Raw genomic sequence first — 23,895 nt, 5'->3', positions numbered from 1 at the left:
AGACACAATCGTCCCTCAGTTGAGTCGGATGCTCAAGCTGATGGTTTGCAAACGAACCACATTCAATAATTTTACACAAGGCTTTAGTGAAATAAAAAAATCCAAATTTAATGTACAGGTAACTAACTATATGAGCACTTGCCGGAATGACAGCGGGGGTCTGCGCATCCTTTGTGTCTTAGGAAGGTAGGAAACATTTTATTTGATTTTGAGAGTGAGAAACATAATTGCATATCGATACTTTAAGCAGTTTTTCATTTGTCATTACAGTCATTCATTTTGCATTAAAGCAACTGAGACTTAAAAACATAGATGCAGTTTACATAATACAGACTTTAAATGTAAATATTTTGATGTGCATTGCTTCATTGCTTTAGCGCATGCAAACATGCAACGCGTTATTGACAAAGGTCTGATTGCAGCTGAGCCCATCACTGTGTAATCTGCATAGGAAGAACAATAGCCAGCCAAAACAGATTGAGCGCCAGGCAGGTGTGAGCCAAAATGAAATGAAACCTTATGCTTTTCATTTACAGATGACCTTCATATGTGGTTAAAACGCACGTGCACACTTAAACATACCCACAGAGGTTTACTATGTATCCGTTATATTAAATGCATCAGTACAGATTATTACTGTTGTGTACGTGATGGGGTGTTGCTTGACAGAGTGAAAGCATTGACTATGAGGTGAGTAGTTGTTAGAGAGCAGATAAAATACCACCTATGTGATGTTGGACAATTCAGGGTAAATAAGGCAAACATTATGTTAGATTTAAATGAAACAAGTTTGGCAGACTGCACACAGTGTTAAATTAAAGGTGGAATATGCAGGATAATTTCACACACACAGAAATCATTCCTGTCTTTACTTATGATCTTCTTTTAGGGCTGGGCAACATTGACCAAAATTCATATTCATATTCAAAATTTATTTTGGACTGAAATTCATATTCAAAATTTATTTTGGACTGAATGGCGATATATAATAAATATCCAGCGATTTCCCACAAAGGGGAATAAATGTTTACAAGCAGTGTTTGAATTGAGGGGGGGCTAGGGTGGTCCCAGACCTTCTATAAGCATCGAGGGACCCCCTCTAAAGCACAAAAATATAAATTAGGGGGTCCCCTGTTTATTTAAATTAAAATACTACATGCATATAAATTCTTGTGCTGAGCTGCCACAAAGCAATAGTGTCCATTATTTGTCCCAATGTCGGTATTAACCTTTTCCGAAAGATTTCTGTCTGAAATAAACTTTCAAGTGCGCCTCACACTGTTTTCTGAAGGAATTGACAGATTGTTAGATTTAGGAATGGTTTAGGGGCTTTAAAAAATTCTTCTCAAACTATTATTTAACACTTAATTTGATGGAAGGAAATGGGTAGGGTTTGAGTTAATGGTAATTTGTAGTTTCTTTGATTAAAACGTTGGTCCAGGACCAACAAATGGGGGGGGGGAGGTGCTTAGCTAAGGGAGCCCCCATAATCTTTGACATAACTGTTTACAGGTTAGTCAAATACTCATGTGAGATGTCACAATCCCTTTATTAAATCAGCGAATGATGAAAATAGATTTTAAAGGATGGGCCCGGGGGGTCCAGAGTTGCCACAGGTTTGCAATGTACGTACAAGTAATTTATGTGCAGTACACACTGCTGTTCCTATTACTATTGAAATAAGTACACTGAAGGTCTGTAGAACTGTAAATTCAGTACTGGAAGTTTACCTTAACATGCAAGCTACTGTAACTATATTGCTACTTTGTGCTCATTGAGGTGGGTTTGAATTTTGTGGAAGTCTTGCATAGCCTTTATTATTAATTATTAATTTAACAATTTTGCTTGATAAAATATTAGTTAAAAAACATTGTATTTGAAGTTACACAGTTGTAACACATACTGGAACCAGGAACAACCATTAAAATACTATTAACTTCACCAATAGCCTGTGACTAACCAGTGTAGTTTTACCAGAAGTTTGAGTTGTGCTGTGAAAACAGCAGACATGTTTAGATTCTCGAGCTGTGTGTGTCTCTGCCGATCTGTCTCTGCACACAAAATACAAAGCCAAACGCGGCAGCTTTGATGTGCTTCATAGCACTGTGAGTGTTGTGAGGAACAGATCTGGTGAATAGACCGGGACTAACGGGGCTTATGGGACTTCTGTACAGACTCAGAAAGCTCACTGCAGTCACAGTAAAGCATCCGGTTGTAAAGTACAGTGGTTTTAGACAGAGACCCAAAGAGGTGGAACAACATTTTATGTTACTAGTTTGTAAGAATTAGATGGGATTGGCAATAAAGATTCAACATGAAACACCATTTGGAGGTTAGTTTACCAGCATGATGTAATGTATTTCATAGTTAAACAGAATAATTAAAACCATAGTGATTTTGTTTACCTTGCACTGGAAGCCAAAAAATGTAAATAAATGTAAATGTGACTGGCATTAAATTACTGTATTGGGGTTTACATACAATAACATACTGTACATTAACATTGTATTTAGGTACTTTGATTAAAAGCTTTGGAAAAGGGTACATGTTTGCATGTGCTTGATACACAGTGTTGTTTCATGTATGCTACACATGCTTGGTGCTTTGATTAATCATACTTGTTTTTCTGAATTGTTGTGTTTTATGTGTATTTTACATTGTGTCCTTTGCAACAGTGCTATAAAATCAACGCAAATAAATGTTAATTGAATGGAATTAAATAAAGAGATTTGTACTGCATATTCAGTTGACAAGCTAATATATCTCACCCTCATACATTTATTACTAACGGCCATTTCAATCGTCACGTCCTGCTTTAGTCTGTTTTTGAGGCAAGACAAATTTTCTTCATTACATTGACTGTTTCTGCCTTGATGGCACTGGCATTAGGAGGTGTTTGGACAGTATGCACCACCGAAATCTTTTCCATGAAAGTTTTGGAGGGGGAGGGCTATTCGCCATTAATCCATGGCGTTGTGGACTGCACCTCCTAGGTTCCCAGTGCTGACTGCACCTCCCTTGCTCTCTGTGTGGACTGCACCTCCCTGGTTCCCGGTGCGGACTGCACCTCCTAGGTTCCCAGTGCAAACTGCACCTCCCTGGTTCCCGGTGCGGACTGCACCTCCTAGGTTCCCAGTGCTGACTGCACCTCCCTTGCTCTTGGTGTGGACTGCACCTCCATGGTTCCCGGTGCGAACTGCACCTCCCTGGTTCCCGGTGCGGACTGCACCTCCTAGGTTCCCAGTGCGAACTGCACCTCCCTGGTTCCCGGTGCGGACTGCACCTCCTAGGTTCCCAGTGCTGACTGTACCTCCCTTGCTCTTGGTGTGGACTGCACCTCCATGGTTCCCGGTGCGGACTGCACCTCCTAGGTTCCCAGTGCTGACTGCACCTTCCTGGCTCTTGGTGTGGACTGCACCTCCCTGGTTCCCGGTGCAGACTGCACCTCCTAGGTTCTCAGTGCTGACTGCACCTCCCTTGCTCTTAGTGTGGACTGCACCTCCATGGTTCCCGGTGCGCACTGCACCTCCCTGGTTCCCGGTGTTTACTGCAACTCCGTGACTCCTGGATGATTCCTGTCCTGCCTTTTTCAGGATGGTCAGGATTCCTCGCCTGAGTTCCTACTCACCATAATCTGCACGCCCTCATCACCGTATAAGCAGCCTTCACATCTCACATGGTGTCTGGTCTCTTTGGTCTTACCTGCATGTCAGATTTCTGCAGATTGTTCACCTGTGCTCTTCCTCAGCTCAGGATCCTCTTCGCCCTCCTTGGTCGAGATATCATTACCTGCATACGCAAAGACTAGACTTTACATTTACAGTACTTGCAAAGTTAATTACCTGCTTGATGTTTGCTGCTTTGTAGCGGCCCTGCTTCAATAAACTTCACTCAGTTTTGCTTACCCTTGCCTGTTCCCTTCTGTGGCGTGACAGACTGATGTTTTCTGAAAGTACAAAAAGGTAATGAGACCATTTTAATTTTTTAGTTATATGTACACTATTTGATAACCATAAAGAGAGAGTCACTAAAATGCATGCATTATGGGTGTTGAGGTATGAAACCATCTGATCTCAGGGGAATTTGTTTGTATTTTACCAGTTGACTAATTCATATGAATTTGTACAATGTGATTCGTACAAAAGAGTATAATTATTAAAAGAAAGCATAAATGATACCCCAACCCTAAACTCAGCATCACAGGGGCAAAAGCAAATCGTTGTCATATGAATTCATACAAATTAGCTGTCTTGTAAAATGCGTACGAATTGCCATGAGCCTTTGTTGGTATAAACCACTTTAACAAGTTTTTATGTTCTGCTGTTTATTGGCCTAAACATTAGAGGATTTACATTACACAATGTTTGCATTTTCATTACGATCGACTGAGGCTTATTCAATATCTTCATACATCACAGTGCAAAAGAAAAAAGTGAAGACTTAGGGACGCTATAAAGATGTAGGGCTAGTTTTAGTTGATTTTAAAAAGCTTTTAATATTCCTTGATGTTCCTCTGATGTCCTGTGTTTCCCCTGTGTTGTATTATTATTCCTTGCTTTGTTAAGCACTTTGGTCAACGTAAGTTGTTTGTAAAACGTGCTATACAAATAAAATTGTATTGTATTGTATTGTATTTTATACAATATAATATTTGTTTATATCTGATCTTTAGTGTAGTGAATGATTTCATTGCATTGATATTTGAGATGAAATAAAACTTACCGCAAAGTTAAGAAGATATTACTTGACTCTTTTGTCTGTGACGCGACTCAGCACATGACCATTTAAAATCTGTTTACAAGACGAATGCTCTTGTTGTGCTTAATATAAAGTTTACATTGCATTGAAATTATATTGATACATGCTAAATTCATAATGAGAACGTATTAACAAGCTTTTTATTCTGCTATAACACTATGGGGCGGTTTCCCGGACAGGGATTAGACTAGTCCTAGACTAAAATAAAAGTAAGAGCTGTACAAACTGAAAACAACTTGCACTGACATATCTTAAAATACATCAGTGCCCTTTGTTTGGCCTTAAAATGCACACAAGTAATGTTTTTAGTAAGGCATGTTTGTTAAAACTAGTTATATTTCCTAATTTAACTAAGGTCTAGTCCTGGCTTAAGCTAATCTCTGTCAGAGAAACCACCCCTATAAACAATAATATATGTAATTTTATATACAAAATGTGGTAACACTTTACAATAAGGGTGCCCTAATAATCATGAATTCATGCTTAACTAATGCACAGATAATACTGAATTAATGTATTACTAATGATTATCTAAGCTATTCATTAATGATTGCCTCATTAGCAACTAATGAAGAGTCTGTCTGATTAATATATTAGTTCATATATGAATTATTATTAATTAAATATGTAATTGTGAATTAATTCCATCATCACTTATTTTATGAACTAATAGTGTTAATTAATTTGTTAATTACCATAATGATCCAAAGCCTTATATTTCGACTTCCAGATAATACAGGTAAACTAATATGCATTAATACATTATTAATTACAGCATTAGTAGTGTGGTAATTAATACTATTACTAAATAATGAGTTAATGATGTGCCTAAACAAGTAGTCACAACATAATGATATATTTGCAAACCATTAGCTAATGATTAATTAATAATTAAAGACCATCACTAGAGTTTATAAAAGCTATTTATTAAACACTGGTTTCCAAAAACACTACATTTAAACACAATATTAAAAAATTTAAAAAATAATAATATACAATAAAATAATATAAAAAGAACACAGTTATCCGTATTAATCTGGCACCCGTGCTAATACATAACACAAATGTACATTTTTAAGTCCAACTGTTTCAGTCTGTCAGTGGTACAAGTGGATGGTAACAAACTCTAATAGACAAAAAAACATGCATAGACAAATCCAAATGAAACCCTGCGGCTCGTGACGACACATCAATGTCCTAAGACACTAAACGAACCAAACAGTATTTAATTTTTTTTACATCTATCCATTTTTTACACTATCCAGAGCAACACGTGCATTCACTTAACCGTCTTATTCATCTAATGTTTTATGGCGGGTTGCGAAACAACTTCATAGGTGCATACCGCCCCCTACTGTATTGAGTGCACGGCATGAGTGTGCTTATAAACTATACGGGGTTCCCGATACAGTAGGTGGCGGTATGCACCTATGAAGTTGTTTCGCAACCTGCCATTAAACATTAGATGAATAAGACGGTGATGTGAAAAATACAGTATCACGAAATTGCGTGACTATTTCACGCATGGACCAGCATGAAAATGTCACGCTTTGCCGCACTTGATCGTGAGCATGTCACGCTTTTCTGTTTGTGTCACTAGCCTCTTTCACACAGTAATTCTGGTAAATTACCATGAATTTACCAGAATGAATTAACCAGTAAATACAAAAATGTGCTGTTCACACACGCAGTGGCGTTCCGTTATTTTACCAGTAAGACATCATTCACACATCAGTATCAAAATACCGGTAAATTCGTTGAGAAAGCGGAAGTACCTGTAGCACGCGGCGAGCTCAGTGTTGTATTTGTAAACAATCCACGTCGTTCATATCCACGGTCCGTATTTTGCTGTTTTCACGTCTGTGGTAAACAGTCGTGAAGTTGCTCATGACCAAACAACATTGAATGAGACGACGTCAAACCGAAAATGCGTTTTTAACAACACTACTGTTTGCACGTTAGGCTTCACAGAGGGCGTGCTAAGGACGTCAGCAATTCGGCGGTAAGCTGTTTTAAACAACTTTGGTGAAGAAATGTGGACGTAAACTTCAGGTGTGCTCAACTTTCAAGCAGCATGTGTGTGGAAACGTCCGTAAACAGTGCGGGGGTAAACGCGTCATCTGTATTAAAACGCTATGATTGGCCCGAAGCTGTCAGCACGATCTGACGTTGTCCGTTTTAAATGCCGGTAATCCTATAATTTTCGTTCACACATAGCGCTTACCGGTAAATTACTGGTAATCTTACAACCTGTCTTACTGGTAAATTGGGAGCACTGATTTACCGGAAAGGTTCTGTTCACACATGATCTGTTAACTGCAATTTACCAGTAAATTACCAGTAAAGACTGTATGTGTGAAAGGGGCTACTGTCAGGTGTTGGTTACTCAACTTTTTTGTCCTAATTTCTTACCATTGTCGCTTCGGTTTAGGGTTAGATTTACCTAAAATGACATCCTTACCTAAACAAACTCTAACCTCAACGTCAGGTGACAATTGGGTAAAGTTTAGAAAATATAAAAGAATAAGGCTTGTATCTTTTCTTTTATAAACCAATACTTAAAGTGACAAATACTTAAAGTGACATATAACACAAGCACCAAATCTAACCCTTAATCGAAGCGACAATGGTTTGAAAATAGGACAAAAAAGTTGAGTAACCAATACGTGACAGTGACTCAAACAGAAAAGCTTGACATGCTCACGCTCAAACGCGGCAAAGCGTGACATTTTCACGCTGGTCCATGCGTGAAATAGTCACGCAATTTCGTGATATAGGGTTAGAAAAATAAATAAAACGGAGATGTGAAGGTACATGTTGCTCTGGGGATAGTGTTGTATTAGAGGATAAAAATTATATAAATACTGTTCGTTTTTTCGCACAAACCGATCGGACAAAAAGTGACAATAAATAGCTTTTATAAACTCTAGTGATGGTCATTACTTATTAATTAATCATTAGCTAATGGTTTGCAAATATAACATTATTTTGTGACTTTACTTGTTGAGGCACATCATTATTAACTCATTATTTAGTAATAGTATTAATTAACACACTACTAATGCTGTAATTAATAATTAATGCATGTTAGTTTACCTGTATTATAAGGCTTTGGCTCATTGTGGTAATTAATAAATTAATTAACACTATTAGTTCATAAAATAAGTGATGATGGAATTAATCCACAATTACATATTTAATTAATAATAATTCATATGAACTAATATATTAACCAGACAGACTCCTCATTAGTTGCTAATGAGGCAATCATTAATGAATAGCTAATGAATAGCTTAGATAATCATTAGTAATACATTAATTCAGTATTATCTGTGCATTAGCTAAGCATGAATTCATGATTATTAAAGCACCCTTATTGTAAAGTGTTACCCAAAATATTTATCTGATAAACATTATCTGGTTGTAGGTAAACTTGTTGGTCTAGTTTAATTCAGAGGACTCATTGCTTGGTGTATCCATTTTCATTGTAAGCCTATAAAAAGTAATTATTTTACATGCAATTTTGTAATATTTAAAATGATTCTGAAGAACAACACAGATTTTCAAAAAAAAAAAAAAAAATCTGCCGAAAAAGCAAATAAAGTCTGCAGATTCCGTCTGGCCCTGGTCATTGCTTGATGGTTGCTTGCTGACTCAAAAGCGTCTCCATTCTCTATTATTTTCTAGTGACTATATACAATAATGTATGGCCTTGGATTCATCTTCAAGGAAAGTCTAGAAGATTTGGTTGCCTGCTCGCTAGGACAAATTGTAAATTCAGTCACTGTGAAAAGTGAACACAACAGAAGTTACACAGCAGAAAATGAAAAAGGCTAAATGCTACTTTTGTGGGAAAGGGTTTTATTTCAAAGTTTTTCGCAGGCTACAGGATGTCATTGTTCATCTCAAACTGTTGCTTTGTAATGTGGTTGAGGAGTGTTTAAAGATTAGGGGAATAGACACTAGACCAGTGGTTTTCAAACTGGGGGTCGGGCCCCTAGGGGGGCCGCGAGATGGTGCCAGGGGGGCCCCAGTTTTATGACATTTTATGAAATACATTAATTTATCATCAATTCTGTGAAATTAATCCTAAAAAAATAAGGCTACTAGTCAAAAGCACTACTTTTTTGTAATATTTAATGTTTTGTTTATTAAAATGTTGAGTTTTAGAACAGTTTTTTGTCACAAATTTTCTTTGGGGGGCCGCGAAGGAATGCACCGTACACAAGGGGGGCCGCACGCTGAAAAGGTTTGGGAACCACTGCACTAGACTAAGATTATGGTCAGAATGTAAAGTGTTGCCTATATAGCATTGATTAAGCTGTTTGTATACCATTTAAAGAGTTTGGAAACGTACACCATTTCATACTTTTGCAGGCCTGCTTTCTCTTTAGATGATGAAATCATAAGAAATAGAAACAGGTCATTATAAGCACCAGGCTCATCACATTTGTAATGGAGAGATGCGTGAAACAGGCTGTGGTACAAGATGGCACATTTAGTTACTCAGGAGAGGTGAAACTGTGTGGGCTGTTCAGTGTCTATGTCCACCGCTCTGAAAGATAACATCCAGTTACTGCTCATAATCATGTTGGCAAAACACTGTAAAAACATTGTACAAACATACGTTAGTTCTTTTCAAAATACCTAACCTCTTTCTCTGACTGCAACTCCTCCTAGACCTCTAAAGATTTATCCAAACACAGTCTTTTAGTCTGATCATATTGAATTATTTTTTAACTGAGATGATGGTTTTTACATTGCAAACTGCCTAATCATTAAGAACACATTAGCAACTGCTCAGTAGCGTACACACAGCCTATCTGTAGTTATGCCTTATTTTCCCTTTTTTATTGACAATTTAAACATAATCTATGACACAGCACATATCAGCCAGTCTCACTTTCAATATTCAGCTTTGTCTCTTGTAAATTTTCAGATGTTACTTGACAATAAATTATGTCCATCCGATTTCCATCTTATTTCACAGCTCCTCTTTCATCTGCTGTGTATGTAAGTGAGTGTTTTCCAGAGATTGCTTGACCCTGCTGTTCACAAAAGGGGGTCCAAAGTGTTTGATGAGTAGCCCAAAAACAAAAGAATTCCTGGAGCTCCATGGCCTCCCCCCACTCTCTTTCTGTTTCACAAAAACGCACACATTTTCAGATCTCTGCAGATGGTGTGGATGGACAGGAAGTCCTGAAATCCTCATTCTTCTCTATTAATGAGCACTGGCAGGACTAAAGTGCCATCAGGGCTGTGAAATACTTTCAATCATTTAGTAGTCTCAGCCTCAGACATCACACCCACGGACCGTTGGCTGAACGTCTTGCATAAGGCACACCGAACTGGAAACACTTAAGCAGCTTTGAAGATGTCCTCAGATTGGTTGAATTAAACAGGATTTCTGGGAGACGTGTGTGTCACGTTCTTTAATGGTCTGTCTGGAAACAACACAAATCCATCTGATCGAAGTATGCAAGGTCCACGGCACAAAGTCTTTAAAAGACATAAAAGACATATTTTAACGTGTTTGTCATTGTTCACATTCGTGAATGATGGTTGCACCCCGGTCTGTTATTGTGGAGACTGCAATAGGAACAACCCCTTTAGATTGTGCGCTAGGTGCACAAAGCCTTTATTCCCATCGTTAAATTAGCAAAAGTGAATTCGGACACATCCTTTTGACTGTGCGCCGTGCGCTTTAGACTATGCGCTTAGATCGTCAAAATAGGGCCCATACTCTGTAGTATTAGATACTCCATCGAGCATGTATTATGACTTCTGTATAATGAAACGAAATATCCAATGTTCTTGTTTGCCATTTGGTTGAATTCATTTGCATAATGAGTATTTTTTGCGACACATGCTAAAATGACAGATGTTGGTAATTATAATAGCATGCAAAACTGTATTTTTACATTTTTGAAGAATGTGTGAAGCTGTGCTTGCCAGTGCAGAAGATTTGATGCTATATATTGTACTGTACAGTTTTGTTTGTTTGTTTGTTTGTTTGCATGTATTTGTTTTGAAGATTACCACAGGGTTTCAAATTGATATGATGAGCCAATACAGTGCATACAAGTTAAAAAATTGTGAATTGGCTTTATGCAACATACAGCTTCTCTTCTGACACCTGTTTTGTGATGCAGAAGTTAATTAAAGTTCATTTGGGTGTTTCAAAGGATATTGATTTGGATTTTTGCTTTAATTTTGCTCGTATGTTCTCATACAGCCGGTAATGCTGTTCACATGAAAGGGTCATACAGAGTGGTTCAGTGGGCTGCATAAGACATTTTTTAGGGACTTGTTTGAGTCACCAAGCACCACAATCTTTCTAATTGTGCAATAATTTTCCATTTTCTAAGTTGTAAAATTAACCGCTTCTGGCTTCTCTTTTACTACATATATAAATAATAATAATCTATATACTTTTCTTTCCAGATTTTCAAATCATAGTGATTTTGTTGACATCATTGGCCCCACCCATCTGGAATAATGTCCCGTTCCTCTATCGACATCTTGGATGAGTTGCAGCTCATTACAGCCCAGAACCTGGACAAGGTGGACATCAATAAATACTATGAGGTCATCAGAGAGCTTGGGAAAGGCACTTACGGGAAGGTGGACCTTGTTGTCCACAAGATCAGAGGTGAGTAGAATGGAATGGACTTACCAAATAAATGACCAAATTATACATTTTACATATTACATTGGAGCAGACAAGCTTATAAAAACTTTGATGAAACACTGAGTGACCGAGCTGCTGAACTGCTTCATTCTGATGACAGGTGTGTCTGTAACTCAATTGTTAGAGCATTGTGTTATTAACATGAACGTCATGGGTTTGATCCCAGAGTATTTTTGGTTTTATCCAGCCTGTAAAGTGACCCCCCTTCCCCTCACTTGGCATGTTTATTCCCTAGTTTTCAAAGAGATGGAAAACATGACATCTGTCATGTGAACATCCATTACCCTCCATCTCATTAATTATTCACACGAAGGACCAGCCATACTCACAGGATTGACACTGCAGGGAGCTGTGGTGGCATTTCCAGGAATCACAATTCCACTTGCCTCAACAGAACTCATTTTATATGCCATCATAACACTGACATCAGGATATCTGTTCCAGCAACTGAAAGATATTACATCTACATTATGAGGTGTCTTTCAAACCAAGAAAGTGCATCAAAGCCAGAATATGGAGGACAGTAGCAGGAAACAAGAGTTTACATTTGTTGTTCACTTTAAGGTTTTCAAAAGTTTAATAGTAGCTAAATGCCATTAAATGTAGGACAGTAGATAATGTTAGTTCATATACCTACATTTAAGGTACACAGTTAAGAACACCTACTTACTGTGACCAAACGTTGTACTCAAATGCAGAGAATCTTAACATTGTTTGTTTAATGTGAGATCATTCTTTTAAGTATTAAAGGGCTAAAATGCATTATTCCACTTCCTACAGTCTCAGTTTCATCTGCCCAAGTAGATGCAGCTGTCGGTTGACCTTTGATAGTGGTCCTCTGTTTTGCTTTGTGAACAGCTTTATCTTTAGTCGACAGCTTTTGTGATCTATGACTTCTTTGCTATTTATTTGGCTCTTTTGACTTTGACTTTTTAAACACTTTGCAGATGCAAAACCTCCACAGTGTTATGCAGCAGCCTTCAGTGATGATTCTCTCTCATGGCATTTTTTTTAAATGTCAATTTTTGTTTAATGAGACCTGTTATTAAAAATGTGAGTGTCCTTGCAATGGCATTCATTTGGTGGTTCCAATTATTCCAAAAAGTATTTTACATAATACATTCGAAAAATTCACTGCTTTTCTGAGAGGAACAAGTACTGGTGATATTGGTGGCATTGATTGTGAAACATTTAGTATTTTAAGCTGGATTTGATTGTATATATTATTGTATAAGTTATTATACACTGTAAAAAATGTGGTTCAACTAAAAAATTACCTGGTTGCCTTCAAATTTTTAATTAATTCAACTTAATAATATTAGTTGACGCAACCTTTTTACAAACTTTTTGAGTTGAAGGGCTGTGCGATTAATCTTTTTGATTTTCAATTTTAATATTTGATTCAAACAATTACAAAAAAACAAGATAATCAAGGTAAAAACAATTATTGTGCGATTCATTTTTAAAATGCGTGAAGCTGGACCGATGTGTATCAGACTTCGAAGGCACCACTGCTTTGACACGTGTAGCCTATTGCAAAACGTACATAATACAAAGCAGGGGCGTCGCTATTTACTGGGGCACGTGCCCCAGTGTAAATCTTTTGTGCCCCGGTGTAAATCTCAAGTTTAACTAGTGCAATCCTTTACAAAGACAATCGCGGAAAAACGGATCAATATGCAATGTAGTTGCCCAATTTACGCTTGTAAAAGCGACGAAGTAGTCGCATTGGCGCGTGTACGCATGTATCCACACAGCAAAATCCCTGGTGTTAAATAAACACTGTGGGTGTATATATAATCCACTCCCAGATGGGTGTGTATAAAGACTGGTGTTAAAATTTAACACTGAAGCAGTGTTGAAGTTAATGAGATAATGAAGTGATGATTAAGACATTAATGGTGAACACCTGCTGGTCATTCTGTGTCAAATTGACAAAATTTTCCTGGATTTTTTTTTTGAGAAAGTAATACTAAAATTATGAAGAAAGACAAAATGCAATAGATGAATACAGCGAAATCCCCAGTATTAAATGAACATTGTTGGGTGTATGACCACAAAAGCTGCAATCTTTCACGTTTACCTCTCTATCATCATCTCTGTTAAAAAAAACTAAAATTATAACTTGCAGCGTTATTTTCTAAACCGGGATGATAAGTTTAACTTCTAAACTGTCAGAACAAACAAGTGCTCAACTATTCCAGCATCCACACACGTGATTTAGTAGACAAATCTACTTTCTGACGTGATGTAATCACAGAATGTATCACATTAAATCTTAAGTTTGTGTTTCTTATGGGTTCATTTGAAGTCACCATTATTGTGATTAACATTTCCTTTAGTTAGGCATTCTTCCTTTAACCTTCACTAAACTAATTTTCCTCTTTTAGCAATTGTAACATTGTTTTATTAAGACTGTTTGTTCATTGCTTGATGTAGAGGGAAAACTTGTCATAGCATCTGAGATTAGTTATTTATTTTATTCTTTACCAATCATTGAAACATTTGATCATAAATAAATGATAAAGACAACAATGCAAATACAAAAATGCTCTATGAAAGACACTGTTCTGTAAGACTGCTGTAATGCTTTATTTTTATTTATTATTATTTTTTTTTTGCTTAAGAGAGACATCATAACTTCTGATACAAATCTCAACAAGGGTGACAGTAAATGGTAAGAAATTTGCACAAGTTTGTCATGTCACAATGCATGATGGGAGTTATAAATGAGTTTTCTACAATCCTGGTACCCAGCATGCATTGCGGCATGAAGTTTTGTTGTTGATTGTCACCATGATTGTGTTTTATAGGCTGATTGTTGATGTCTTAGTGTGTCTGACTGAAAGCACAGATTAGATTTCGGTGAAAAATATTAACTCTTAAGGCTATATGGATTTCATGGGATGGATCAAATATAAAATTATACACTTATATACAGTGATTATTTTTTTGTATGAGAACATTGAATCACAACACTAATGTTTTCATAATAATTAACACTGTAACAGTTCTAGACTTCATTTCTCTCATCTTTCTCTGCTCTAACAGAAGTGTTTAATTAACACACTGCCACAATGAGCAGAAAAAAACTAACAATAACTTTAAGACCCAAGTACCCAACTAAAGGAAACACTAATCGGAGCAATGGTGACTAACTTTATTAATCAGATTTACAGCAGTTGTATCGAAGTTATCCATGTAACTCTGCAAGCAAGTTGTAATTTTAGTTTTCAAACAGAGATGATGATAGTGTTTATTTAACTGTGGGGATTTCATCTATTACATTTAAATATTTTGTCTTTCTGCATTGTTTTGGTATTGCTTTGTCCAGAAAAAGAGTCATCAAAATAAAAAAATTAAAGACAGGGAAAATTCTAAAATTAAGGTTAATTTGACACAGAATGACCAGCAGGTGTTCACCATTAATGTCTTAATCATCACTTCATTATCTCATTAACTTTAACACTGCTTCGGTGTTGAATTTTGACACCGGTCTTTGTGCACGCCCATCTGGGAGTGGATTATATATACACCCACAGTGTTTATTTAACACCGGGGATTTTGCTGTGCATGTGGGCGCGCGTCTTTGCGTTCATTTGCGCACAACCGCATTCAAAAGGTGACGCCACGCGATTGAGTTAGCTTATGAAAACATGACGAGACTAAAGTAAGTTTCTAAATAATAATCCTAATCATATTTTGACTCGATCATTATTGGCTTCTGTAGATGGACATCAGAAATGTTTTGGAGAGTTTTGATGAGTTTAAGGGATGTAAGACAAACTACATCCTCACTTAGTCAAGTCTCAAACATTAGATGAAAAATCTCAGGAAAACCTCTTGTCAAGTCTATAGAATTGCATTGTTGCTGAGAAAATCAACAGATGTATGTGTTATACTTTTCTGTATTTTCAGATATGAAATTAATATTTAGTTTATTAATATTTAACTCTAGGACACTAACTTACATATCAGTTAGCAGTAACTATGACTGCAGATAATTTAGTATAGCAGTCATAAAATGACTGGTTTCTTAAAATATTCTTGTAAAAATAAGTTATTATTCATTGCTATCATTGTATAATGTAGAAAATATTTCTCTGCTGTCATTATTTTCAAACATGTTATTTATGCCTCCAAACATGTTAATAATGTTAGGTATGATGAAGATTACACTTATTATATACGCTTGTATATTAAGAGTTTCGTTGCAAAACGAGATAAATCCATTTTTTAACATTTTTGTCAAGACATGTTTATTATTATGTTATCATGTTATTATTTTGTTTTATGTTGCTACTTAGCTGTATTTTTTAAGTTATGAAGGTTTAAATAAAAACAAACAAACTGCAGTTGAATTGAAATTAATTGGAATGCACAACCAAAAAACGAGATTTCTGAACAATTAAAAAAACGGTGGTTATATCACTAACTGTTGCACTGTAGAATAGTGGATTAAGCAAAGGACATTGTAAGTGTTGCACACTTCTTGACTTGCACACAGCAGGCTTTTAAAAAAAGTCAGCAAAAATTGGGGGCCTGTGCCCCAGTAGAGCTTTATGTCAAGCAACGCCCCTGATACAAAGGTTAAAGAGCCAATAAGATGACAATTTTAAGTGTCCTATCACTGTTTATAAGTCCCGGACAACAGGTTTAAATGCATGCAAGGTCAAAAAACACTGTAATTTTCTCAAAATATAAATTTAAAATGACCCCATTTCTCAGGGATCCCCAAACGATTCGTTTGATGCCGTTCAACGACTCAGTCTTTCTAAACTACACCTTTCAGTAGCCTACTCTGCTCTGATTGGTCAACGGACAAAGTCTGCGCACAGATCAGTGGCACAGCACAACAATAGTGCAACATGTATTGACCTAGTGCTAACATGGTTTACTAAGAAGACATTATCGACATCATTCATCATTAATCCAAGCCATAAAAACGAAGATAGAAACTAACATTTTACACTCATTTAAAGGGGACATTCCACAAAACGTTTTTAAGATATAAAATAAATCTTTGATGTCCCCAAAGTACATATGTGAAGTTTTAGCTCAAAATACCATATAGGTAATTTATTGTGGCATGTTAAAATAGGCATTTTATGGGTCTGAGCAAAAATGCACCGTTTTGTGTGTATCCCTTTAAATCCAAATGAGCTGCTCAGGTGGGCGGAGTCTCAAGCGCTCACTCGCTCTCTCTCACTCACTCGCTCTCTCTGTTGCACTAAGGTAAGGTTAATCCTTTAGAACTTAATTCAATCTTTAGAAAGATTATTAAAACTACAAGTTATAAGATTGTAGGCTCCTGTTTGTGTTTGAGGGAATACAAACGCTTCGTGCTGTCAGTCATTCTTTCTCTCTGTCTATCGCACTCGTGAGGCCGTTCATGGTTGGATAGCACAGTTGAAGGGGTGGTATCATTTTAATAAGATCCCCTTAATACGTCATGGGGGGAGCGAAATTCGAATTACCTATTTATTCAAATGCTTGCAAAGAGCTAAATGTGTTGTCCCAGAATTTACCCATCACTGTGTTATTATTAATTGCATTATTTGTACGCTTTGAGTCTTTCAATGAGCAAAATAAGTTGCAATATATGCAAAAAAACCTTCCGAAGTCAAACTGATCTTTTCCATTTTTAATACATGACCTGACTGAAACATTTTCTTGTCATGACATTTAAACACCATGTTCTTATCTTGCACGTAGGCCATTAATTCTGTCTCAGCGGCAGAATAATGTTTTAAATGTCAAGCACTTTTAACCTCTTCCTCTTCATCCCCTCCAGGAACAAAAATGGCCCTAAAATTCTTGCGAAAGAAAACCACAAAGCTGAAGAGTTTTCTTCGGGAGTACAGCATCTCACTTTACCTGTCACCCTGCCCTTTTATCATCAACATGTTTGGCATCTTCTTTGAAACTGATGAATATTACATCTTCGCTCAAGAATACGCACTGGCAGGTGATCTCTTCGACATCATTCCTCCCCAGGTGAGAGAGCAAGAGCTTCCTTTGTCCGCTTCTAGTTATTGAGCTAATCAACTGGTTAATCTACTGTAGAAACAGCAAGGTCATGGCATGCATGGGTCGGAATTCCCAGTGAAGAGACATAATGTGATATTGTTTCTGATCAATTGTTAGGATCCAAATATGAATAATTTTCAAATATGAATGGTATCTGATTGTGCTGTTGGTTTTTGTAGGTGCTTGCTACTGTACATTATTTCTAGGGTGTTCAGTTTTTGGATGTTGGGTAGTTGCTTTTTAACACTAGTTAAACCATATGACATTATTTTGTGTATTTGATGTAATGCAATGTGTTTAAGGTAAAAACCCCACATTATTTTTCACATATCGTTCATCAATGCCATCTGTATGGCTTGGCCTCCTTCAATGTCTATATCCAAGTCTATGGATGTTATTTGTCAATGTTATTACCCACAAGATCAAAAGTGATTATTATTGCATAAAAAAAATTAGCACACAATGAGATGCATTTTTAATGCCCATAACACTTTTGAATCCCCAACCTTAAATGTAAGCAATAGTGATGCATGCCTCAAACACCCTTAATAATCTGTATTTCTGTGAAGTTTTTTATTACGATATTCTGGCAAGTAATGTTCAGAGCTCAATCGTGAAATTCACTTGGTCTTTTCACAATTTTTAGAAACAAGTGTCACATGGATATTAATGAGGACTTTATGTTCCTTGCAAACTTGTTGCTTTGTTGCAGTAGGACTTCAGTTCACAGCTGATCAGGTTTTCTGCTGCGGGGGCTTCAAATGCTTTGGATTTGGCTGTCTGTGTGAATTTTGATAATGGCCATTATGCAACCACAGGGTGCACAGTTTGTTTTAGTGTCTAATATCATATTCTCTCCTTTCTCGTGTGCGTAGGTCGGACTGCCTGAGAGTGTGGCCAAACGCTGTGTGCACCAGGTGGCAATCGCATTGGATTTCTTGCATTGCAAGAAACTGGTACACCGAGACATAAAGCCGGAGAACATCCTCATTTTTGACAAGGAGTGCCGGAAGGTGAAACTGTCGGACTTCGGCATGACTCGCCGTGCTGGTTCTCCGGTGAAGCGGGTGAGTGGAACCATCCCGTACACGGCACCGGAACTGTGCGACTCCGGCCGACAGGAGGGCTTATGTGTAGATTACAGCACTGATGTCTGGGCCTTCGGTGTGCTACTCTTCTGCATGCTCACCGGAAACTTCCCCTGGGAAAAGGCTCTGCCGTCTGATGGCTTTTATGACGAGTTTGTGCGCTGGCAGCACAGGCGGAGACAATCGGGCACCGTGCCATCACAGTGGCGGCGGTTCACGGACGAGGCACTCCGCATGTTCCGGCACCTTCTATCTATTGAGCAGGATCAGCGATGCTCTGTTAAGGAGGTCTTTAGCTACTTTAACCACAGTTGGATGCTCGATACGGAGAACGGAAACACGACCCACCCCTCCAGCAGTAACGGCAACAGCGGCACAGTAATGAACGGGCATCAGGCTAAGCTCAGCTCCTCTTCCTCAGAAGAAGATGAGCTGGTGGATCGTTTGAACCAGCAGAGCTTGTCGCCAGTGTGTGGGGTAGCTAAAGGCGGTATCGTCATGGAGCCGGTGACAGCGCACTACTCTTCAACTTCTACAAACAGCCCTCCTTCCTCCACCGGCGGTTATGAGCGTGTTTCCCGAGACAACAATGGCAACAGTGGTCGCATCCTGCTGGCGACGCCAATTGAAATATGCGTGTAGAGGTCATTTTGCATCAATCTGCCTTGAGCGTATACTTGGTCTTGTAAGGACAGTAAAGTCTCAAGTCCTTAAGGAACAAATGGTATGGCTGATGTTCGATACAAGTGCCAGACTAGAATCCCAAAAAGTGGAAGCTGTTCCTTATGATTGGTGTGTCAGAAGGAACGTGTAGGACAATCGCTGAGGTCTGCTGATTGTGTCTCGACTACGTTTTTCTACACACAATCAATCAAAAATTAAGAAAGTTCACAATGGAAACTTTAAAATAATATAAAAGCAACGTCTTTGGTTCAAACAATATGTTAAAGGTTATTGAAGGTTTTTCCAAGAAATTATTAAGAAGGGATCTTGTGAGGAATTGTAGAACAGATGTCGGGGAAAAACAGAGAACACTTTATTTTACAAAAACACAAAAACCCACGAGGGGGTACAAAACATGAAACACTGACAGATAACACTAAACTTTGACTTTGACTCTGACTTGGATAACTAGACACGAACACGAGGAACACAACACAATGAACCTGCACAGAACTAAAGATACACTGACATTAAATAGAAGAAACCAAACAAGATAACGAGCGGGAACAGGTGATGGGAGAAAACCAATGATTACTAATAAGCAGGAGAACGAGGGGGCGGGGTCACAAGACAAGACACCGGAGGCACATGCCACACAAAAACAAGGCATGAACTTCCACACAAGGCCTGGGACTGCCAGAACTCTGCCACCATGACACAATACAAATATAACATAAGACTTCAAGGCAGAGTCCTGACAGATCTACTTTTTTTCTAATTTAGCATTGGGTGAACTGTGTTGTTGTTTTTTGCTTTTGTATCCCTGTGGTAAGTGGATATCACTTTGGAAGTGTGTGGTATATTTATTTTGGTCCTGTACTCCTGACCTTTTCTTTATTTATTTAATACCGTAGCACTGCAGAGTTGTAATAAATTTGCTGAAATGTCTAAATGTACTGATAAGTACAACAAAACACCACTTATTCCTGAAGACTGTTAGGATGTTTTGAATGACCGATGCATATCCCTCTTAGGAAGTGTATATGCAGTACATCTGTGTCTTATATAGACAAAAGACAAAGGCTTTTAGCAAGGCGGTGGTTGTAGCGGTATGAGTATCATTAAATGATGATGGCTCCCAGAAGCACAGTTCGAAAACCATTCAATCTTTGGGTGTGGATAGATTGATAAAACTGTAAGACAAAGCATTTCTTGTTTTGTGCATTTCTTGTTTTTTTGTCTAATCATCATTGATACCTTAAAAGCACATTTGCTTATTGCTTAGTGCTGAGACCACTAGGGGAATTTTTCTTCATCACAAATTATATTATTTATATTATCAGCATAAGAAAAACATTGACCTTGAATTAAAACCTTTTTGGAATTTCTTTGTATGTGGTATTTTCTTTTTATTTAACGTGGCCCCCCATCATAACTTTCCAGAAAAACTATATATTGTTTTATATCGTGGTCAATCACCTTTTATATTATATTTATTGGATTAAATGAAAAACATCTGGATTATTTAATGTGGGGGATGTACAGTACATAGCTGAAATGTCCTACAGTGTGTGTTCATTGTAATATATACTGTAGACATGAACCTACTTTAATCCAAAACTTAAAATACGGTTTTCTCCAGATGATGCACTCTTTAACTGATGTCTCAGTGATGTACTGTGCTTAGTGATGTTTAGGGATTTCTCAGGTATACGGTACCATTCACTGTGTAATGTTAACTGTTAACATGACAATTGATCATATTCTCTTTCTTAATACAAATTTCTGGTCTTACTACACATAATTCATCAATGGCTTGGTTATATTAGAGAAAATGAAAGCCTCATCTTTGCCTTTTGGCTGCTATAACCAAGCACATGGTAAGTTCCCAATCAAGTATTTCCCAACCTGTTTCACTAGAAATACATAATATTACTAAAGTAAAATGGGAGCACTATTTTATGTGGCTTCACTGGACCAGATAATAACTTTCTCCAGTATATCTGCACAAGAATTCTTTATATGGGCCTTTAATTACATTCACATTTGGTTATCAGCTATTAAACCTTGACTAGTTTATATTTAGATGCCAATAAAGTAGGACGTGTCACCCCGTTCTTATCAAATCTTGCACAATTTCATTTAGGATGTGTATTCATGTGTATTATGAGATTTGTTCAATTTAATACTCTTGTTTAAAAGAACGTAGCAAAATTTTTTTTAAGCCAAAAAAGTTGCGCATCTGATGTTTTGCATGGATCTAACAGAAGACTTGGGTCAAAGCAGATGGGATCAATGCTACTTTTTAAGGGTTGTTGCAATTATTGTGAAGTAAACTTTGAAGTAGTGCAAGACTGCAAGTTTGTATAATCTGATATTATTTTCAATGTATTCAAAAAGGAAAATGTGCAAATAAACAGTAAATATTTGTAATGCTTCATCTGCTGAACATGGAGCTGATGTTGCAGACAAACAGTACATAATGTATCTTAAGTATACATTTTCTTTGTGCTGATTAATGTGCGGTATAGATGAGAAAGCGTGGTTCTGTTCACATCACACCAAGAGACATTTTAACACTGCAAAAATGAAGAAAAGAAGATAAAAAATCTTTCTTCAAGGGGACATAGCAAAACAAAAAAATAGCATGAATTGATATTGCTCTGGAGAAATATTGTACATAATAAAGTTTTGAATGATGTGGGTGTCATTTCTATTGCATATCAGTGTCAAGATTTCAAATATGGATCTTTATATATTTTGCAGTTGTATGATTTGAAATGTTTCAATGCAACTGATTCATTTTATCACAACAAGATGCACAAAGGTGTGGGGGAACGGCATAGATGTATCACATTATGTTTTAGTTTTATAAATGTTATTTATGGAAGTAATATATGTTATAAATTACAACATTGTTATTTATCACAACTTATTTAAAGCATCAGCTACAAAGCATGTGCTTCTGTATAGCTCAGTGCTTGAGCATTGCATCAGTAGAGCAACAGCACAAAATGGCATGGGTTCAAACCCAGGAAACACACATACTGATAAAAAAATTTGAACTTTATAATGCACTGCAGGTTGTTTTGGATATCAAATGCATAAATGTGCTTGTGTGTTTTAGATGGGAAAAACTTAATATTTAGAGTTAAAAAAAAAAATGTAAAAAAACTGAGTTATCACGTTTTGAACCAAACGTTTCATTTGTAGTGCTAGGGATATCTAGGATCAAAATTAAGCAAAAATATAATGTATGTATGTAGGGATAGAGAAGCTGTTGGAAGACTAAGGGCAAGTACTGGCCAGTTCATCAAACAAGTTAGAGAAATGAAGAAACCATGAGATGATTTATTACAGTATAATGATAATGAAAGAACTGATGAAGAACCTTGGAAAATTGGGCATGTTGGTAGTGTTTAATTAAGTTCAACATCATTAGCTCTTAACTGGCCAAATACACACGTATTAAGGTTTAATGGGACATGTATTAAGGTTTAAGGGGTTAATGGAACTTGCCTGAGATTTACTAGAAAAGACACTAATAGCAAAGCACCACACTGTTAGAAAAAATGTCAAAATATATCCCAGTTGTCACTGCCCAGGTAAAAAAAGAGTATACATGATTTTAAAAAGCCACCATTGTCTCATATATTAATAAGTAACTTTTCTTGTATGTTTAAAGGAAGACTTCACCCATTTGCATTAAGTTTTGTATAGTTAGTACCCCAGTCATGTTTTTGAATGGTTGTGCATCATTTCCTCAGTTGCCGCTGAGACAGGAGAAATACAGATTTCAGTGTTGCTCTCCTTCATTTCAATGATGTACAAATCATCATTATGCATCATTGAAAGAAGGAAGTCCAATATCTTTGTTGAGGGGATGAGACTACAAACACCCCTTTTCTCAGGCACCAAATTCGAAGTGTATGTTACATTTCGACTACAAATATGACGCACTTTCAATAAAGATTAATGTTTCTACGGGTGAAATGCTCCTTTAAATAGATGCTGAAGCGCACAATGTAGACATATTTGCAACATTTAATCGTAGCATTATTACATTTTTACAGCTACAAAACGTAAAACATTCACAAATCACAAATCATAAAGGTTGCTGTATAATTTCTCTTTAAACATTTAAACATCAATAATGTTTCCACCATAACCCTACCCCAAACCTTACCCTTTTTTTATACAAAAATTGTAAAAGTATGTCATGCATTCTTTTTATATTATGCAACGTAATGGACAGAAATGTTTAGGAAAATTTTTGTAACAATATAGCATTTAAAAACAGTTTATTAAAATCATGAACTGTTAGAAATTAAAAGCATAACATACAGACAAGTGTAATTAATCACAATATAATACAATTTATTGTGAAATTTCAAAAGTAGTTAAAATGACAATGTGGTGCAGCCGCGGTCCTCTCTGGTATTAAAGTTATTAATCCAGCTTCTCTTTGTGAAAGCGTGCATTTTAAGTTTTAAGCGTACACCCTGAAGATGGTCTTTTGACCGAAAGCTTGGAAAGGTTATTAAAGCAACACTATGTAGTTTTTTTACCTTTAAATAATGTCTCTAAAATTATTTCAGTGATAAAACAACTTTTAACTGGACAAATTTTACTGTTGATGCAACTTGAGCAGCTTACTAGCTGCTA

The 23,895-nt window shown here is 36.8% G+C and overlaps 1 protein-coding gene across 1 annotated transcript; it reads left to right on the top strand.

The window, feature by feature from the left end:
- On the top strand, window positions 1–21,930 carry unm_sa1261 (un-named sa1261). The gene is made up of 4 exons (XM_055183986.2): window positions 1–186; window positions 11,203–11,410; window positions 17,244–17,446; window positions 18,355–21,930. Exons 2-4 carry the CDS (start codon window positions 11,257–11,259, stop codon window positions 19,207–19,209), a joined length of 1,212 nt encoding a protein of 403 aa, XP_055039961.2. The 5' UTR covers window positions 1–186; window positions 11,203–11,256; the 3' UTR covers window positions 19,210–21,930.
- Window positions 21,931–23,895: the final 1,965 nt, after the last annotated feature.

This window comes from Misgurnus anguillicaudatus, chromosome 19 (genome assembly GCF_027580225.2).
Source record: "Misgurnus anguillicaudatus chromosome 19, ASM2758022v2, whole genome shotgun sequence".
Taxonomy (NCBI): Eukaryota; Metazoa; Chordata; class Actinopteri; order Cypriniformes; family Cobitidae; genus Misgurnus; species Misgurnus anguillicaudatus.
This window is presented reverse-complemented; position numbering and strand designations above follow the sequence as displayed.